Raw genomic sequence first — 19,110 nt, 5'->3', positions numbered from 1 at the left:
TATTTTGAGAGTCTAATGTTATTTCCACACCTAGATATTTAATACTTTTCATATTCCAGTTGAATGTAAAGTTGTTTCTAATACATTCAGAGGGAACATAGTTGAATTTTAATATTTGAGTTTTGAGAATATTTGTTTTATATCCAGATACATGTTCAAAAGTTTCTAATATTTCCATAAAATGAAGAATTGATGTTTCTGGTTAAGTCATTGGCAAATAATCCTACTTTGTGTTGAACTCCATTCAGTGAAACTCCTTTAATTTCAGGTTTTTCACATATTGCCTGTGCCAGAGGCTCAATAAAAAGAGCAAACAGAATCGGGGAGAGCCCTATATTTGTTTTCTTGGTTTGGTTCAGAATAAAAAAACGTCTTTATTTTAAAAAATAAATAATAGATTAAAGGGAAAGCTTTTAGTATTTACTTTTATTTATAGCTTCATTCTTTATACTAAGGAGTAATAAACACAAAAGTACATTAAAATGACTTGAAATGACAAAAGGTACAGCCTGTTGATCTTAACCATGCACAGTAATGTTCTTGTAAAATGGACATACTAATATTTTAAAAAGGCAATTTCTGTTAAAACTTATAACTGATATTACAGGAAAATGCAAACATCTCTTTATGTTCATAAATTTACATAAATAAATATCAGAAGCATCAAGGTTCACATCAGGATTTAGGTGCTTGGCAGGTCCAACTTGTTCGTGCCGGATGGTAAATGAAATCTCTCCTGAAAGAAGAACAAACTACAGTTAGGGGTTTCACAATGAGAGTTTTTTAGATCATGGTAACCAAGCAGATGGTGTTTTACATAATTTATTGCTTTATTTTGAAAGATACAAACTTTGCAAAAGCAATATTGGTGTCATCAAAGATTTTATCAGCTTAAAATATTAGGTAACGTTTCCATCTAAACATTGGAAATTACGCATCATTTGGGAAACGTTTTAGAAAAAAAACAAAAATTGACTAGTGTTTGATTTTAGCCCTGGAGAACCCACAGGGTCAAATTTCACCCTCATTATTATTTTTTTAATGTATTTTTTTATTTTTATGTTTAAAATTTTGGCTGTTAATTGCTGGTTCCCAAAATTATCAAACAACAACCAAATGTGTTTAATTAGCTTTAAAAGCCCTGAAGAAAGTTGTTGCTGGGTTCTCCAGGGCTAGGTGTGACTGCGGTTCTTACTCTCGTAGTCTAGAGTTTTCGGTGCACAGCAGGCCCTCGTCACATGGACAGATCTGGTTGATGCTGAAAGCCAGGCCGCCGTCAGGAATATAACAGCTCTCCCCATGAAGCAGCCGTCTCTTGCACACCTGCTCGCCGTGATGCCGGGCGCAGCACATTGACGCCCCACAGTGTCTGTCAACTTTACACCTGGCCCCTGCTTGATGGGAGATGCTGGTCAATTCAGCTGATAAAGTTTCCAATTAAAGTTGGGAAAGCCGACTCTCACCCTCTCGTCCGTTGGGAATGCTGCGATGACATTTTCCAAACATGCAGCTGAGTCCACGGACACACTGGGCATCCCTGCGACAGTAGTGGCCCTCCCCACGCAGCGGCACACAAAGACCAAAGTGTCGATCGCAGGAGAAGCCCCGTCCACAAGCTCTGTTGTGGTCGCACATCACCTGAAGGAAAGAATAAATGTCAAGAACAGGGTCAATTTACCTCAGCCGGTTTCTTACAACTTTAAGTTACACTTAATGTCATGCAGTTTTTACTGTGTGGGTCCTGGGGGGCTCTGGGGGGTCCTCTCTGAGTGCCTTGGCTTCTTCTTTAGGAGGGCTGTGTGGCATGTTGAGCATCCAGGCCCAAATCCGAGCTTCAGTGCAGGAAAAACACATAACTAAACAAACAAGCTTCAAATTACACATAATTTACAAGCAGAAAAAAAATGGAAGTTAAAGTTTTTCAAGTAGATGTATTAAAACCACTGACGATCCTTGCAGCAGTGACTGACCGGCTCTTTTTTCAGAGGGACTTTTATAAGTCAGCAAGGCATGAAGGCCTCCCACCACATTGTTTGTCCAAACAACAGGAAAGGAGGAGACAATTAGTAGTTAATGGATTAACTAAACTGCAAATTTACCCCCCACTGCTAGAAAATAGTGTCCACACGACAAGCTGTAGTAGAGGCCAGTGAGGGTGGGGTGAAGGTGAAGCGGAGAACAACTTTCAACAATCGAGGCAAAGCAAGCAGCACCTTGACATGCTTATCTCCGCCAGACTAACAAACGGGAAGCAGACAAATGAAGGAACACACTACCTGAATGACAGGCACTGCAAAAAAAAAAAAAAAAAAAAAAAAACACTAGGTAAACACCCTCCAGTACAGCCTCCTCCACTAACATACTTTAGACCTCAGGCTGTGAGCGATTTGTAGAAATGCAACCCACAGACAACTTCATGATTTCATTAAAAGTAATTACCATCAGCTTTTGTTGATGTTTCAGTTACTTTAGTCAGGTATTAATACAAGATCCTGAAAGAACTTAGTATCCAATCAAACAAGTTCTCAATGTTTCTGTCTGAGGTTAGTTCAAATGAAATACTAGAAAATGTAAGAACATTTCAAAATAAAAGATCCAAAGATTGGAATGACATTGATATGTCATTAATTAAAAACACAATTGAGTTCATTGTTGAACCACTAACTCATATATTTAACATGTCTTTTAGGGAGGGCATTTTTCCAAATAACATGAAAATAGCAAAAATTATTCCCATTTTTAAAAATGGAGATCGCCATATATTTACAAATTACAGACCAATTTCATTATTATCCAAATTCTCCAAGATATTAGAAAAACTTTTTGTTAAAAGAATGAACAATTTTATTGGAAAGTTTAATTTATTGCATGAGGATCAATATGGTTTTAGGGCTGGTAGATCTACTTCAATGGCGATAATGCATCTAGTTGATCATATTTCTTCCTCGATAGAGAAGAAGAAATTTACTGTAGGCGTTTTTGTTGATCTTCAAAAAGCATTTGATACATTAAATCACACTATGTTACTTAGTAGGTTACAGAAATATGGTTTTAGAGGAATAGCATATTCCTGGTTAGAAAGTTATCTTATTAACAGATGTCAGTATGTTTATTTCAATAACGAAAAATCTGATATGTGTCCTGTTACATGTGGAGTACCCCAGGGGTCCCTATTGGGTCCTATATTATTTATTTTATACATAAACGACCTTTGTAAAGTTTCTGATTTGTTAAATTGTGTTTTATATGCTGACGACACTACTTTGTATTTATCTGGAGATAACCTGGAAAAGCTTCTTTCAGACATAACAAAAGAATTATCCATAATCAAACAATGGTTTGATTCAAACAAACTGTCTTTAAATCAAAATAAAACCAAGTACATTATATTTGGCTATAGAAAACGGGAAAACATCTCTGAGTTAAAAATTGAGGATGTTGTTCTTGAAAGAGTAAATGAAATAAAATTTCTGGGAGTAATCTTGAATCATACATTATCATGGAAACCACACATAACTTATATTCTCTCTAAATTGTTCAAATCATTAGCCATCCTACATAAAGTCAAATATTTTTTAAACACAGCTACATTGTATATTCTATATTGTTCCTTCATGATTCCTTATTTGACCTATTGTTTAGAAATCTGGGGGCATAGTTACAAGTCAAATACAAAACCTATTTTTATTCTGCAAAAAAAAGCAATTAGAATTGTAAACCACTCTTCATACAATCAATCCACAAAACAAATATTTCCTAAATTAAGGGCAATAAAATTTTATGATTTAGTTTATCTTAGTACTGGAATTTTTATGTTTAAAGTTAAAAAACAATGTGTACCTGCCAAAATACTGAGTTTGTTCGAAATAAAAGTTGATAATTATGATTTTCGAGGTAAAGATATGTTTAAAAAGAAAGTGGTCAGAACTAACGCATTAAGAAATAGTGTTTTTGTTCAGGGGGTCAACATGTGGAATTTATTATCAGACGAACTGAAAAATGCAAAATCCATACTGCACTTTAAGAAAATGTATAAAGTTAAAATGTTTCAAAAATACCTTCTGGACTGAGAGACTTTGGTGGTTGTGAGGTCATTTTGAGAAGTGTTTGTTTTGTTTTTGGTTTTTGGTTTTTTCATCTTTTTTCTTTTCTGATTTAAGGTTCTAACAGTTTGTAGGTAGATGTAATGTTTGTATTCAGGGTTGGGGAAATAAGCCTTGGCTTCACCCAACACCTTTTTCGGTTAATTTTGTTCAATGTTTATGTTATGTTTATTTATTTATTATTATTATTATTATTTTCAATGTTTATGTTGACATTGATCAGTGTCAATGTTTATGTTGATGTTTTTAAGTTTGTTTGTTTAACTTAACCGAAATAAAGTTTCTCACAAAAAAAAGATCCTGGAGCAGAAAACTATTGTTTCTTTTTTAATTTGGAAGCTAAGAGTAGTCTCTTCTAAGTTAGAAACTAATCAGAAAAGATAAAGTTCAAGAGAAGTTTTTTTATATATATTTTTTACATTAGTATGCTTAAAACTCCCCATTCACAGTTCATTGCTTTCTTTTCTTTGAACTTGATCTCTGTTTTCTGCATTTTAAGGATACCCATGCACATGAAAGTCACCCATTTTAAACCAGCACAGACTAGTGGCTGTAATGCAAAATGCAGAAAAACTGCACATGAACAAAGAACCAGACAATGTTGAAAATGAAATTTAGAGAATATAGTCAGACATAGAGCACTTTTTTCACAAGACAAGCATGGGGGGTGGCTGTCCCAGACGAAATGATCAGACATTTCTCTAAAAAAAACCCACAAAGGTCAGACAGTTGGGCAGATGTCAATGCATGCATGGTTACCTGGTGCAGAAAGGAAATATGTTTTTTTTGCAATTATATTCTACAGTTGTGTGAGGATTTGAACACCTCATGGAACACAAATGCGCAATTTTTAGGAGGAACAAATGTACTGAAACTTCTTTGTAAGAAAAACATTTTTTACAACCATCATGTGTAGTCAATGTGCTTAACACTAGGCCTGCACAATATACCGCAAATTTATCGTTATCGCGACATCAAGCTGTGCAATATGCATACCGCAAAAAACGGCGAAAATCTTAAATGTGCTAAAACAATCTCATGGCAGCTTGAAATATTGAACAAATGAAATAAATCCCTTTATGCATTTAACCAATCGGAAGGACCCGTTTACATTGTTGATCAATCAGATGAGCCCTTTTATGTTTGATGTTTGCCTCCTACGTCGACAAGGGTCAGTTGTTGTATCATTTTTAAACTGTTGCAGTGAAATGGAAATTATTTTTTTGGTTGTTTTGCTATTTGTTTATATACCGCAAATTATATCGTTATCGCAATATTAATCACCAATATCGCATATCGCGAGTTTTCCTCATAGACCTACTTAACACTAAAACATATTAAAGATCACAATGACAATTACATTTTGCATTTTTTTAATAGTGTTTTGTTTCTGAAATGTTGCTTTGGATTCTTAATGTTCTTTTTTTATTATTTATTTTTCTTGTTTTTCAAGTGTGCAGCTGTACAACCTTAAAAATAATGTCACTGTGGTTTCCATGAGGTTCTCCATGGTCTGTAGTAACTAAAGAAGCTAATGTAAACTTGTTTTCTAAGCTCTTTGTTCATTGAGTTCTAATATTTTGTTATGTATCTTAGGTGTAAAAAATGATGAATGTATTTAGCAGGCAGAACTGCCCCCCTAAAATAAAGTATGATAATAAGCAAAGCTATACACAATCATATCGTAGATAACAATGATCTCTTTGTTAATCCCTGTGATTGTCATTCATTGCTTCATTAGCTGCCAGTCAAAGATAACAATTTGTTGGTCATTTACATGTTCTTAGTGGTAGCCAGTGCAGATCGGATACACAAGTGTTGCATTCTCCAAGTGGCTAAGACCTAATGAAAACACAGACTAACAACATAATTGGTGCGAACGACAACATTCATTAGTGTGTGAAGATAAGTGATGCAATAATGCAGGGAAGTGATTTGAAGATAACAAAGAAAAAACAAAGATACAATGAGGATTATCCATGGAGCCAGCACCACAATTTTATCAGCAATGTTAGAAACCTAAATGCCAAATGTAAGAATTGCAATGTAAAAAATTAAAAATAAACAGACACCCTTTGCTAATCGCTTTCTTACAAATTTACTTGTTGTTTAACACCAGCATTTACAGAAGAGGGACCCTTCCTAGTATTTACCTAAATGTTGTCAGCAGATAATGGCCTCCAATCAGTCATCAACATGTTCTCCTTGTGCCAATCACTCTCCTATGATGACAATCATCATGAAGGTGCTACATGTCAGATTCAACATTTTTTTGGTGTTCCAATTAATGACAAACACAAATAAAAGCAAAGCTTGCGTATTCACTGTAGCAGACCGCAGCCCATCTGCAGATAGGAATTCAGGAAAAGAGAGAATTCCCTTTCCAACTTCACACTGAAGAGTTTAGTCCACATCAGACAGGACTCAGACACTCTGTCTCCCCTGTCTCCCCTTCCCTCCCAAGTTTTTGGATTTCGGCTAAAAACAGCATAATCATAATTAAAAGACGACTGGGAACGCTTTTACAATAGATCAAAAGATGATCGGACTTGGTCTTTAAAAGGTTGCCTGCATGTTGTGCATTTTATTACTGTGCGAATGCAAACACACAGTCCAATTCATCGATGAGTGGAAAAAAATCAAAGTGAGTAAAAAAATGATTATGGGATATCACTGATTGGATGATGATGCTTGTCCATCACTTTGACAGACAGTTATTTGGCTCGAAGCGCCTTAAACCAAAAGCATTAAAGTCACTGTTGACCCTGACAGCTGCTGCTGTCAATGAATATTTTAATTTAGGACATACCTATGAATTGATACTGTATATGCTCTGTATTAATCACTTAACTTTTTTAAAGTTTTTTTTAGCTTTAATTTCAGCTCAGTGAAGCAAGTCCTACTCCAAGTATTTTAATCCATTTTCAAAGTGCTCCTAGAGTCTTTTAATTATAATTTTATGCAGTTTTTAGCCGAAAAAAATAGTGTCATTTTCTTGGAAATAGTTTCTGCAGAGCAGCAGAAGTTCATTACCTCTGAGCTGTGTGTGGACTGCTTGCTACAGAGTAACCCTCTGTTGGTATCTCATAAAATTATGTTTAAACTCTCTCCTGCTAGCTTACAGCCCCTCACAACCCCAACCTAACATTACTGGTGCAACAAAAATGGCGAGCAAAATTAGAGCTAATCAGCCATTGAGTCAAATTCCAGCTCAGGTGATAATGTACATGGATCTATTTGTCTACATGGATGCATCAGAATGAGGCAATGCCGGAAGATTTGGGTCCACCCATTTATCTTGCTGTGTCACATATTTGAGCTTTGTCAAATGCCTTGTTTTTATTTGCTCTGAAATGCAGTTTTAATCTTAAATGCTTTTACATATGTCCTCCATCATCAAAAATGTACGGTGGCCCAGAAGAGTCACAACACAACACAATATCTCACAACACAACACATTAACTAACCACACAACACATTAACTCACAACACAACACAATAACTCACAACACAACACATTAACTCACAACGGAAGTAGAGCTGCAATGGAAGTGCTTTTATTCTGAAATTTCCATTGGGCTGAGCGGCTAACTACCTAACAGACAGTAATGTCACAGTGAGCTGTGGAGGGAGCATGTTTTTCCTATAAGAGAAGCTAGCAGCAGTGTTGCCAGATTGGACGGTTTTGGGTCTAAATTTGCGGTCAAAATGGCTTTGGGCGTGTATGCATAATTTGGGCGGTTTTAGGGTCGGTTCTGCCCCCCCCCCATGAATATATAATAGTGGACTACGTCAGGCCGTATGGCTGTTGGAGTTCTATGTACTGAAGCTCCGTGAACGGTAGAGACGCCTAATGGACCGGGCTCTGTTATCTAATACGTTGTTGGGGGTGTGCAACACCCCGCCCCATAGAAATTATGTTCTTTAAAGCCTGACACTGAGGTCGCGTATGGGAGGAGCTACCAGCTAAAGTTATGGTCTGATCGCTACATGGAGCGTGTCTGTGTTTATCAATGCCTGGTAGTGTTGAACCTTTCCTGTGCGATGACTTCCATTTTTTTTCCTTTCCGACCGTGGTCGGAAACGCAGGGGAGATTTTCTCATTCTCATTCTAGGACTCATTCTCATAGAGCAGTTCAGTTAAACCCACTGAGATGCAATTATTAGGTGAAGATTATAAGGTTACGTACAGACAATGGCATTCCCTTCTGTATCATTGCCAAACAGTCCACTGAGAACCAAACGCTCTTGTTCACCTGACAATCTGTTTTGCTGGTGACACATTGTGACAGTTTGTGGATGACTTTTCCTGAAGTGCCAGTCAGGGGCCTGTTTCAGAAAGGAGGTTAAGTGTAAACTCTGAGTGCATTAACCCTGAAATCAGGGAAACCCTGGGTTTTCCGTTTCAGAATGGGAGGTTTGTTAAACCAGAGAAAGCAGAGTAAGTCAAACCCGTTTCTGAAAGAGAGGTAACTTCTACTCGGAGTCAGTGTCCATGGTTACTTATGCTGTGAACTTAACCTGGTCGGGAGCAGGTTTTATTCTCCAAACTCAAAGTTTCTGCCAGTCCCCTCCCCTTTTTAAAGACAAAGCGGTATTTTTCGCTTTAACCTTCATTGCCCACATTTCCGTCACACAAAGACAGTCTAAGTGACAAGAATGGCTTGTTCTTTTTTGGAGGACCCAATAGACGAGGAGACTGCATTAATTCGTAGAAAATTATATTTACCTCGTACGAGGATTTCGAGAAGACTCGATTTTTTGTCATTTCCCCATACGTTTTTGTTTGAGCGTTACCGTTTTTCGTTGCAGTCAATTCCATGTATACAATGAAAACAACATTAGATATGTATTGCTATGTAGATGTTTCATATGTCAAATATTGTCAACAAAGCCTACATCCATGACATGCTCAGATTTTACCTGATTGAATTATGTTTTTATACTTCATTTTTAGCTGCTGCCATGTTCTTTTAATTCCTGCAGGATTGCATCTACATGAAAATGAAATCAGGGACATTGAATTAGATTAATGTAACAATTACTTTTTGGAAACACAATTTTCTAGCACTGCTTACTTTCTTAATCCCATATAAACCTATACCACTTGATCAATACAAGGGTAGTGTTGCAGTGTGTGTGCTGAGCGGGGTGCGATCCACGAGAGACAAGGGGAGGGGCGAGTGCAGGTGCATATGGGGGGGGGGGGGGGTGAGCGCGGAGCAGAGGTGTGTGCGTGGAATATATTGTGTGTTCGGAGGACGGAGCACTTAGTTAAATAAAGAGAAGGTGTCATTCCCAGAATAACTGTTTTGGAGTCATTCTTAATCCGCTCTGGAGGTTGAGGGTTTCGAACGGGAAGTGAACCCCGAAGGAGAATTCCCTTCGGCCCTGAAGGAAATCTCCCCTGCGCTTCTAAACTCGGTCGGAAAGACGAGAGAAAAGAAAGGAGAAGTCTTCGCGCAGCGAAAGGTTCAACAGACAAAAGTTCACTTTTAAAAACACAATTGCATGTATTAATATTAAACTGACCAACGTTTGCAAGAGGGGAAGGTTAACAAAAAAGTCCTCTAAACATTACCGACGTTAAAGGCATTCCCCCCCCCCCCTAGATTGGTTCTGTACACTGCAGCATTTCATGCATTTACACCAGGAATAACACTTCAAAACTACACCTTAATATCGCCATTTTTTATTTCACTCCTTACGCTATTTAAAAAGTTATTTATTACAGTCAATATTTTATAACAATGATTTAAATGCAAACTTAGGCATTAACCTGAGCAGCTATGTTTTCTACGCTAACTGTCTCTGTTTTGCAGATGCAGCGGTGTTGCTTTTCTTCTGGAATATGTGCTCAAATTCAATGTAACTCTGCAGCAACACGTCAAGTTCAGCTGGCGAAAAATACGCAGACCTCTTTTTTTCACGGTTGCCATGGTGACTCGTGATATCTGCGCTCCATTGATAATGGCTTCTTATAGTCGCGGTGCGCACGCTCACCTCCGAATCAGTCCACTCAGAGTTGATTGATATAACTCGGATCAGCTTCTCTGAAACAGAAAACTCAGAGTTGTTAATCTCCCGATTGACCAACTCAGAGTTCAAGTTCAACCTCAGAGTTGGTTGAACCTCCTTTCTGAAACAGGCCCCAGGTCTCTCTCCTGACATAAAAAACAAAATAAATAAATAAAAAAAATCCACTGTCACAAAGGATGTTATCCACACCCTCTGCTCTTTACACACACAAAAGCCCAAAGTTCATTTAAATTCTTTTGTTTGTTACTTTAGGAGGGTATTGCTGAAATGAAGTTAGAAAGTAAGGCCACACAGTTTAGTTCTTCTTAGTAACTTTTGTTTTCCTGTTCAGTCCGGTACTCCTTAGAAATCCGTTCCAGGTTCCTGGGCCGTTGTTGTTGTCCTGTATCCAGTCCATGGTGGAGGGGATCCGGTCCAGGTTTTCCAACCGTCATTGGTCGATAGGAGCAGTTCCGTGTTTTTGTGGTTTCTTGGACCAGTTTGTTGTGTTTCAACTTTAATCCAGGTTTTGAGCAGATGTCTTGTGGATTATGGTAGTGCGGGGTGAGGCATTGTGCAGTAAACTGTCTGGGAAGGCTCTGCTGTATCTGGTCATGTTTGCTCTGAGAAGATGTCAGTTTTTCAGGTTGTAAAAGCATGCAGGGTTGCGCGTTGGAACCTCTTTCAGCTTCCTCCTCTCTCTGACTCCCAGACCCTCTGCCTTTTTATGTCCCCTTTCCCCACAGCTGATGGCACTCTGATTAGAGGGCACGCCTCTCCTCTCTGACCTGCACAGGTGATTTTCATCAGGGCGATATGCAAACTGTCAGATCGCCACAACATGTTGTTCACTCTCAAGTTATTCACTACAGATTTATTTTTCGTGTCGTTGTCCTGAAAAAGTGTCAATTGTCATGAAATAAATACAGATATTTTCACTATAAAAGTATGAACATCATATCCTAAAAACAGACTCCTAACCTCTCCTAACATTAATCTTTTAAATAAATGATTTTCGACTCAAATACATGGTCACATGGGGGGTAGATTTTCTTCAGCTATCAGCTGCTTCAACTGCATTTTGAAGCCCAAATAATGTTTCCAGTAACCTGTTTCCAATTGGACTGAGCGAGGAGTGTGAGTCACTCCACAATGAAAAGCAGCACTGCTTCTTCCCCGTGCCAGGAATTTCCCCCCTCCCTTGAATTGTGAAAGAAAAACGGGAAAATGTGGAACCAGGGTCACTGGTGCTCAATAATCTCATCTGTCACTGTCAGATGGTCCCAACATTCACATTGTTCGCACACATTGTCTTGTACAGTTTTCAGACATAAATGAGTTTTTCCGTCCTTAATGACATTTTTTAAAGACCCACTTCTAATGAAAATGTGCTTTTTAGTGTTTTTAACTCGTTCTTGTGGCATTTTCCTGATGGTGGAGGACATATTTAAAGAAGAATTGTTGAAGGAATGTATTTATTTTGTTTTATTTTTTTTTACCATAATTTTATTTGCTGATTAACCCTTGTGCTACCTTAGATGACCCCACCCTTACATTGACCTGTTCTCCCTACCATGACAAAGGCGGATAAAGGTTGAAAGATTTCATATAATCCATGGACACCAGTGAGGTTCACAAATCATTGAAGAAAAAAGGTTCAGCGCACTGTCTAGTCAATCCATTAAGAGTATTAAATTACGCGATGTGTTGTTTTAGGTATGAGATTCAAAGTTGTAATGAACAACTGCTGGGCAACTCCAACTCTCTATATCCCACAGACAGGAAGCGGTGGAGCCTCATCATCAAAAGGTAGTCCATGAGAGGAAAAGTAATATGAAGTTGAATGAATATGAAGATAAGTTTAAACTTTTTTTGAAAAAGAAAATTTTTTCATCAGTTGCCCTGCAGACAACACAGTTACGGTTTTTGATAATGTCAAAGACAGCCACTCCACCTCAACTGTTTCCATTTCCAACGTCTGGAGAAAGTGTCCACTGTGTGTCTCCACTGTGAGGTCCAGATCTGCGACAGGGAAAGGCTTGTCTGTGAACCAGTGAGTGTCATGACTCCAAATGTATTACTTTTTTGTTTTATTATTAGATACAAGTTTAGATTTTTAGTAAAATACGTCCTTGCTCCCCTTTTATATGATTTTTGATACAAACATTTTGAACAAAGCAAAACCAACAGAAATACACTACAGACCAAAAGTTTGGAAACACCTTCTGTGATGGCTGCATACGCTGCCACCCCATCAGGGCAGTAACCTCCTGCACCACACCCTACATATCTCTGTTCACTTCATTTTTTTGCATATGCTTTTAGATTTCTTTTTCAAACATAACACACACCTTTGAACATAAAATTTATTAACACGTTTCAGTTTACTTTATTATAATTTGGTTCATTAATTTGATGTTATGCTTTGAGTTACCAGTGTTGAGGGAACCATTGTTGCTGCTGCTGCCATCTGCTGCTGGAACCATAAAGTCAGGCCTGACAAGAATGCATGCCAGTCAGCAGAGGCCCTATATTCAGCAGGCAGCTAATTGGACTGAACCATCGCCCAGTGGACAAGGAACTCTTTTTGTGTTTCTTTACTTTAGTTTCCATTTTGATGGTCCTTAGTGTTATTCATTGTGTATGTTAATTTATCACATGTTGGACATTAGTTTAGTTTGTTTGCTGTATTTTGTCTTAGTCTTTTTAAGTTCCCCCTTGTGTGTCTAGTTCAGGGGTCGGCAACCTTTTTTACTCAAAGAGCCATTTGGGACCGCCCCTAATAAAAAAGAAAGCACTCGGAGCCACAACCCGTTTTGACATCATTATATATATTATGCATGAATATATTATTCAAAGGTGCTCATTACGTCGATCGCGATCGATCTTCAATGACATGAGTGTAGATCGCGGGCCAGAAAAGATTAAAAAAAAATTACTTCTTTAAAATCCACCAGCCAATCAAAATCCTCACTGAGAAGTAAGGGACTTGATTGACATGTAGATTGGCCAATCGGACATCGTCTGAAGCAGGGGTCACCAACCCTGTGCCCGCGGGCGCCAGTGCGCCCGCGAGCACCCCTTGTGGCGCCCGCAGGGAATGCACCCAAACAAAATCTTTTTTTTTTTTTTTTTTATTGAAGCAAATATTCAACAAACAACCACGGCATGTCTGTCAATGACAACAATATCAATTCTGAGATAAAGGTAGACAAAGAAAACCCAAATATGTAAACAAATATAACTTAAAAAATAATCACTAAAAGTAAGGGTCTATTACAAAAGTTTAAATAGATCAAATAAATTACACAATTTCTGGACATTCTTATGATTCATGTAATGTAAAGATTTTGAGAATAGGTTGAGGTGGTTGAGTAATCCATTAATGTGAGGATTAATATTCCTGTCTGTTTTTATTGACATTTATGTTTAAAAAGTTAAAATTAAGTTAAAGTTTTAAAGGTTTAAAAGTTTAGCTTTAGTGTGTTCAATAAATATTTATCTTGTTCGGCTGCAACCTAAAGTCTGTTTTGAAATTAGGCTCCCTCTGCAACTGAGTTTGACCCCCCCCCCCCCCCCCCCCCCCCCCCGGTAATACGAGTCTAGAAAATTCATGCAAGTTTTTGTGTGTAAAATGAGCAAATAAAAATAGGGCACACAAAAGGAAGTCCTCAAATTGTGTTGTTTTTTTTTTGGGGTGGGGGGGCTAGGAGGTTTTTAGTGGCGCCCTTCATACCACTTGGTGCCCATGAAATAGCCCTCGGTCTCAAAAAGGTTGGTGAACCCTGGTCTGAAGCATACGTCGCTGCAAATGCACATTGTGTTCTTTAAAGGATGATACCGCGGCCGCGTTGGGAGGAGTTACTGGTTCTGGTCTGATCGCTGCATGGAGCGACGTGTTTATCAATGCATGGTAGACACTGAGAATGTGGAGAGATCAGGTTTATTGTTTTGAAGAGTTCTGCATGGGAATCATGTTTCCATGTTTGAGTTCATAAAATCATCCCAGAGAAAGTCTCTACTTCAACTCCCGCAGGGAAAGCTGCGTCTCAATCTGACGCCCGTGTTTGCATCTCTCTGACAGAGTTTGAAGCCAAAGCCCCTCCTCCGCCTCTCCACCTGCTTTTCCTCTCTACCTGTTCACCTCCTCTGCAGCTGAGAGTTGGTTTCCCCCGCGCTCCCGTTGTGTCCTACGGTAGTCAGGGCGCTCCAGCGCAGCACAAGGATGAAAGAGCCGGACGCAGGTTATAGCGGGGATAGAGCGGGTTAAGCAAATGAATGAAAGAAGGCGCTCCGCTGAAGAAATATTCAATATTGTACATATTTTATTATTAGTCTGAACTTTCTTTTATTTAGAAAAATCTTTTATTTTATCAGTCCAGTACGGAAAAAAAACCTCAACAAAAGCTGTGCTGGGCGGTTTTTGGCTGGGTCTGGCGGTTTTCAGATGACTTTTGGGCTGGAAAACTGTGACTCTATCTGGCAACGCTGGCGCGAACTCTCAGTCTGTCATCAGTCTCTGCCCCGCGGTACGTCAAGTTCCCGGTGTGGGTACCGGATGTTCTCGGGTTGCCGGATGTTCTCGGGGTCCTTCGGGGTCCTTCGACCAATGATGACGTCACACTATTTGATTGGCTGTAAGTTGCCACGACCAATGAGTTAACGTCGCTAAGTTTTAAAAAAAACTTTATTGACAATTGCGGTATCATACATTAACAATGACATTAACGTTAACAACGAACAATAACGATGTAATCAATATCGCCTCGAAGATCAGTCACCATTGCCAAATATAACATATTGACATAGAAAATAAAGAATAGAGGGGAAAAAAAGAAACAATGAACATAACACACAAATAAATAAAAACATAAGTAAAATAAAATAAAGGAACATAGAAAAAATCTAAGTAGTCTAATACTAGTTAAGTTAGGGGTACTCGTGAAGTTTTTATTTCTGAACAAAACTAAGCAATTTCAAGCCATTCTTCTTTTTCATATAATGAAGTGATTGAAAGCAAAAACAGAGCTCTTTATGAAATGTTATAAAAGTGGTTTGGTCTTCAAAACTTGACCTCACCAAGATGGCGGTGCTCTCCTCCCACGTGATGTCTCCTCTAGTGATATAACTCATTGGAAGGACCCTGAAGGACCCCGAGAACATCCGGCAACCCGAGAACATCCGGTACCTACACCGGCAGAAGATCGTGTTTATTGAAGCTGCCCCGCGTGCCTCTCCCTGTTATCAGCTCTGCAGGTATCGCCCCATAAATACGAGCTCATTACGAAGCTGTTTTTTACGTGGCACTCGCTTCGTGCGGAGCCAGCAGAGCCTTGAAATGCCATGAAAAATGAAAAAACTAAAATAAAATTTAATTATTATAAAATACAAATTATTTTCCAAAGTCACAGGGAGCCACAAGAGATGGATGAAAGAGCCACATGTGGCTCCGAAACCATGGGTTGCCGACAGTGGCGGTTCTACCCTGAATTACTCCCCGGGCAAGACCCTCCTCTGGCGCCCCCCCCCCCCAAATAGAGTCACTTTGTCCATTTATTGTAACTGAAAATACAGTTAGGAAATATTTAATCAAACACAAATAATCTGAAATAAATATTATAAACTACAAATCACACTAATAATACACTAGAATAAATGTAACTGCAGCACTAAGAACAGAAAACACTAACTAAAACCTAACCTTTGTGGCCTTCCTGATGCAAGCTTGTCAATAACGTCATCATATGAAATCTGCTCCCCCCCTGAATGATTGATACTAACAACAGCAGGTTAGTGAGTTGCTCCTGAGACATTAGTGATCTCAGGTATGACTTGATCAACTGGAGTTTTGAAAAGCTAACAGCAGCAGCAGCAGCAGCAGCATGCTACCATCACAGCTTATTTAACATTATGAACTAATATACAACAATAAAACACAACAAAAACTTTGTGTTACAGCAGAGCAGACAGACACACGAATCATAACTAATGTTACAAGTTAAGGCAGAACAAACATTTAAGAATAAATATCTTAAAAAGGACGTTATTTGCAATATTTGGGCCTACTTCAGTTTTGGTCATGATAGACCAAACAAGAGATTTTTCCTCTGCAACGTTGTTGTTGTAGGGCAGGTAGCATTCAAATTTAGAAAACGTGCATCTAGCTATGCGATAATACCCTTTTCTTTGTCTCTTTTCTCCTCTTCTTCTCTTTTCTTTCTAAATTCGGCATCAGCTTTGACCTTTTTTCTCCATATTTCAGAAGTTTCTGCATTTAGCATAAATGTCCTGACATAGGTATCATGTCTGTCGACTAAACCAACTGTCATCTAAGTGAAGAATTTTTTTTGTTTTCCCATTTTTTATTTGGGCATTTCACACAAAAATAACCAAAAAAGCATGATTTTTTTTTATACCTTTTGTTGAGAGATCTTTTATTTATGTACTCAAGTTGTGAATTTATTTTATGTACCTTTATGGAGCAGTATTTCATCCCCGCCGCTAGGAGGCGCATGTTTCTTTTTTTGTTAAGTTTTCTCTGAGAGAAGGTGAGACAACTTGTTGTTGTACGGATATACAATTCCTGTGAGCAGTTTAAAATAAAAGCTCAAGTGAAAAGTTGAAGTGCCTCCGTAAACTTCTTCCCTTCGAGTTCAACGCAGTGGTGCTGCAATACTCCAACACCTTTTTTATACCCGCAGCCCCCCGTTCGTCAAACATTTCCAGCAGGAGCGCGTGCAGCTGCACCCAGGGGCGCCAATTCGCTACATGGCGGCGCAATTTTTATTTTTATTTTTTCATCAAGCACTGAGCCGCGGCCCGCGACCGTTGCCCCCCTGGAAGAAGATCCAGCCAGGTTTGCGCATGCGTTTTGTGCTCCGTGCTCACCTCTCAGCCTGCACCCTTCACCCCGCGCCCCCTCCCTTCTCCTTCTCACACACATTTGCGTCTACTTCTCAAAGACAGGAGGGAGCGCAGCTGCGGGGCGGGGGCGCCGCCAGGTTTCAGGCTGTTACAAACTCTGTGATATAAGTAAACCAATAGTGGTGCATAAAGTATTTTACAAGAGCTGAGCCGCTGGCGCCGCCCCTCCGTCATTTTTCCGCCCCGGGCGATCGCCCGTATGGCCCGTGCCTAAAACCGCTACTGGTTGCCGACCCCTGGTCTAGTTGGTCTGATCAGCCACTATATATGTTCCCTTGTGTTTTCAATTAGTTAGGTCAGTTTAAGTAGGTTTGTCTGTCTGTTCAGGTTTCCTCTGTTAAATTTAAAGCTTGAGTTAATTTTGTTACTTTGACCCCTTTAAGGGCCCATTTCTGCCCATTTACAGTTTTGAAAAATACATTTAAATATTTTCAATACAATTGTTTGCTGTCCTTGCCTTATACTGCTCAGTCCACCACACCTTCAAAGAGTTTTCTTTATTTTCATGACTATGAAAATTGTAGATTCACACTGACACATCTCAGTCATGTCACGTGTGTTTCTAACTGATATTTACTCTAATAAAAAGTTAGTCCTTCAGTTTGGCTTTTGGTCTATTTGCCTTTCAGATTGATTGTCACTATCGACACAGAACTGCTATCAAGCTGGAATATTATGCTAGTAAAACTGGACTTTAGTCAGTTCCATCATTTAAATGTTTATTTCTAAATATTTCAATGAAAAATATACTTTATTTTTAATCAATTCAAGAAAAAACAACAAAAATGTGATGCTTCCACAAGGGGGGGACATCTACCTCTCCAAGAACCTTGGACACTTTAGGACAGGGGTCTCAAACTCGCGACCCGAAGGCTATTTGCTGCCCCCAAGATGATATTTTGTGGCTCCCGCCTTATTATGAAAGTTTAATGTTAATGCGTCCAGCCAGTTTGTATGAATGACACTTTTTCAGTGTTGTGCGTGGAGCTGACAAACCAACCAATCACAGTGGGGTATATGACTCTTGGGGGCGTGACATTGACCGGGCTTGAAAGCAGGAGAACAGCCCCCTTCCCGGACCACATTTAGGACTTTCTTACTTTCCTTTTTAGAACGTATTTATTTGCATGTAATTTTCTAAATACATGTTGCCAGTACTGAACTTGTTTCTGGGTGGCACGGATCCGGAAGAAGGTTGAGATTGTGGTTAGGGTTACGCGCAGTGGCGTCTTAACCCCAACCAAACGATCTCGTGCGTGGCTGTGACTGCAGCATAGGTATCATAAATTATTTTAATTGATCACTCATACATAAAAACCGCCAGGACACCGTTTCACATAATGCATTGTTTTGTAGTCAATTTGCGGCTTGGGGACAGCACAGTACTGAATTTTCAGATGCGTTCGCTTAGGTTGGCGCTTTGCTCCCGCCCCTTTCTCGTGATATTTTTGTGATAAGTGACAGGTGATGTTGGAGCAAAAACATACGTCACACACCAGGTGATCTGCGCATCATTGCGTTCACCTTGGTGATCTCAAACACGCTTATTGTGCATCTTGGCTGCACTTATTTGGTGTTGCCAACATGAATTTCCCTCTGTTTTTGAGCCTATCTCTGATATCAGGTATCGGCATAGAATGTTCTGTTCTGTTCCAATGAACAGCGCCTGTTCTTTTACGAACCACAGTTTGAATTCAACTATGAAAATATAGGAGTGTTTGACTGGCTGCTCTTAAATAACTTGTGACCAGGGTTTCAAATGTGCAAAAAGTCATAAGAAAGAAAATCCAAAAGTGGTTACTGAACTTTGTTTCTCCTTTACTGATTTGTGTTTTAAAAAGTAAACATAAAAAAAACATTCAACACAGACTCAAAATTGGGAGGACATACTCTCTGACTTCTCCACCTTTAATTTCAATAAGTCCAAGTACAGCCCAGATACTGACAATCATCTTCAAGCCATACTGAGGGTCTCAGCTGTATGGGAGGAAGTGCTGCCAAGTGTCCAGCAGTAAGAAGTAGGCAAGAGAAGCAGTGTTCAGAAGAACCCATTGATGGAGGTTAC

At 39.0% G+C, this 19,110-nt stretch overlaps 1 protein-coding gene across 4 annotated transcripts in view; it reads right to left on the bottom strand.

The window, feature by feature from the left end:
• Window positions 1–398: 398 nt before the first annotated feature.
• LOC101171950 (dickkopf-related protein 3-like) overlaps window positions 399–19,110 on the bottom strand; it is a 35,146-nt gene continuing 16,434 nt past the window's right edge. For all 4 annotated transcript variants that reach the window (XM_020712029.2, XM_020712030.2, XM_020712031.2 and 1 more), the window contains 4 exons: window positions 1,732–1,832; window positions 1,464–1,638; window positions 1,196–1,391; window positions 399–736 (listed from right to left, as the gene is read on the bottom strand). In XM_020712029.2, coding sequence (XP_020567688.1) covers window positions 676–736; window positions 1,196–1,391; window positions 1,464–1,638; window positions 1,732–1,815 — 516 coding nt within the window. In that variant the 5' untranslated portion in view covers window positions 1,816–1,832 and the 3' untranslated portion in view covers window positions 399–675. The remainder of the gene's footprint in view (window positions 737–1,195; window positions 1,392–1,463; window positions 1,639–1,731; window positions 1,833–19,110) is intronic.

The sequence above is a fragment of the Oryzias latipes genome, chromosome 19 (genome assembly GCF_002234675.1).
Source record: "Oryzias latipes chromosome 19, ASM223467v1".
Lineage (NCBI taxonomy): Eukaryota > Metazoa > Chordata > Actinopteri > Beloniformes > Adrianichthyidae > Oryzias > Oryzias latipes.
This window is presented reverse-complemented; position numbering and strand designations above follow the sequence as displayed.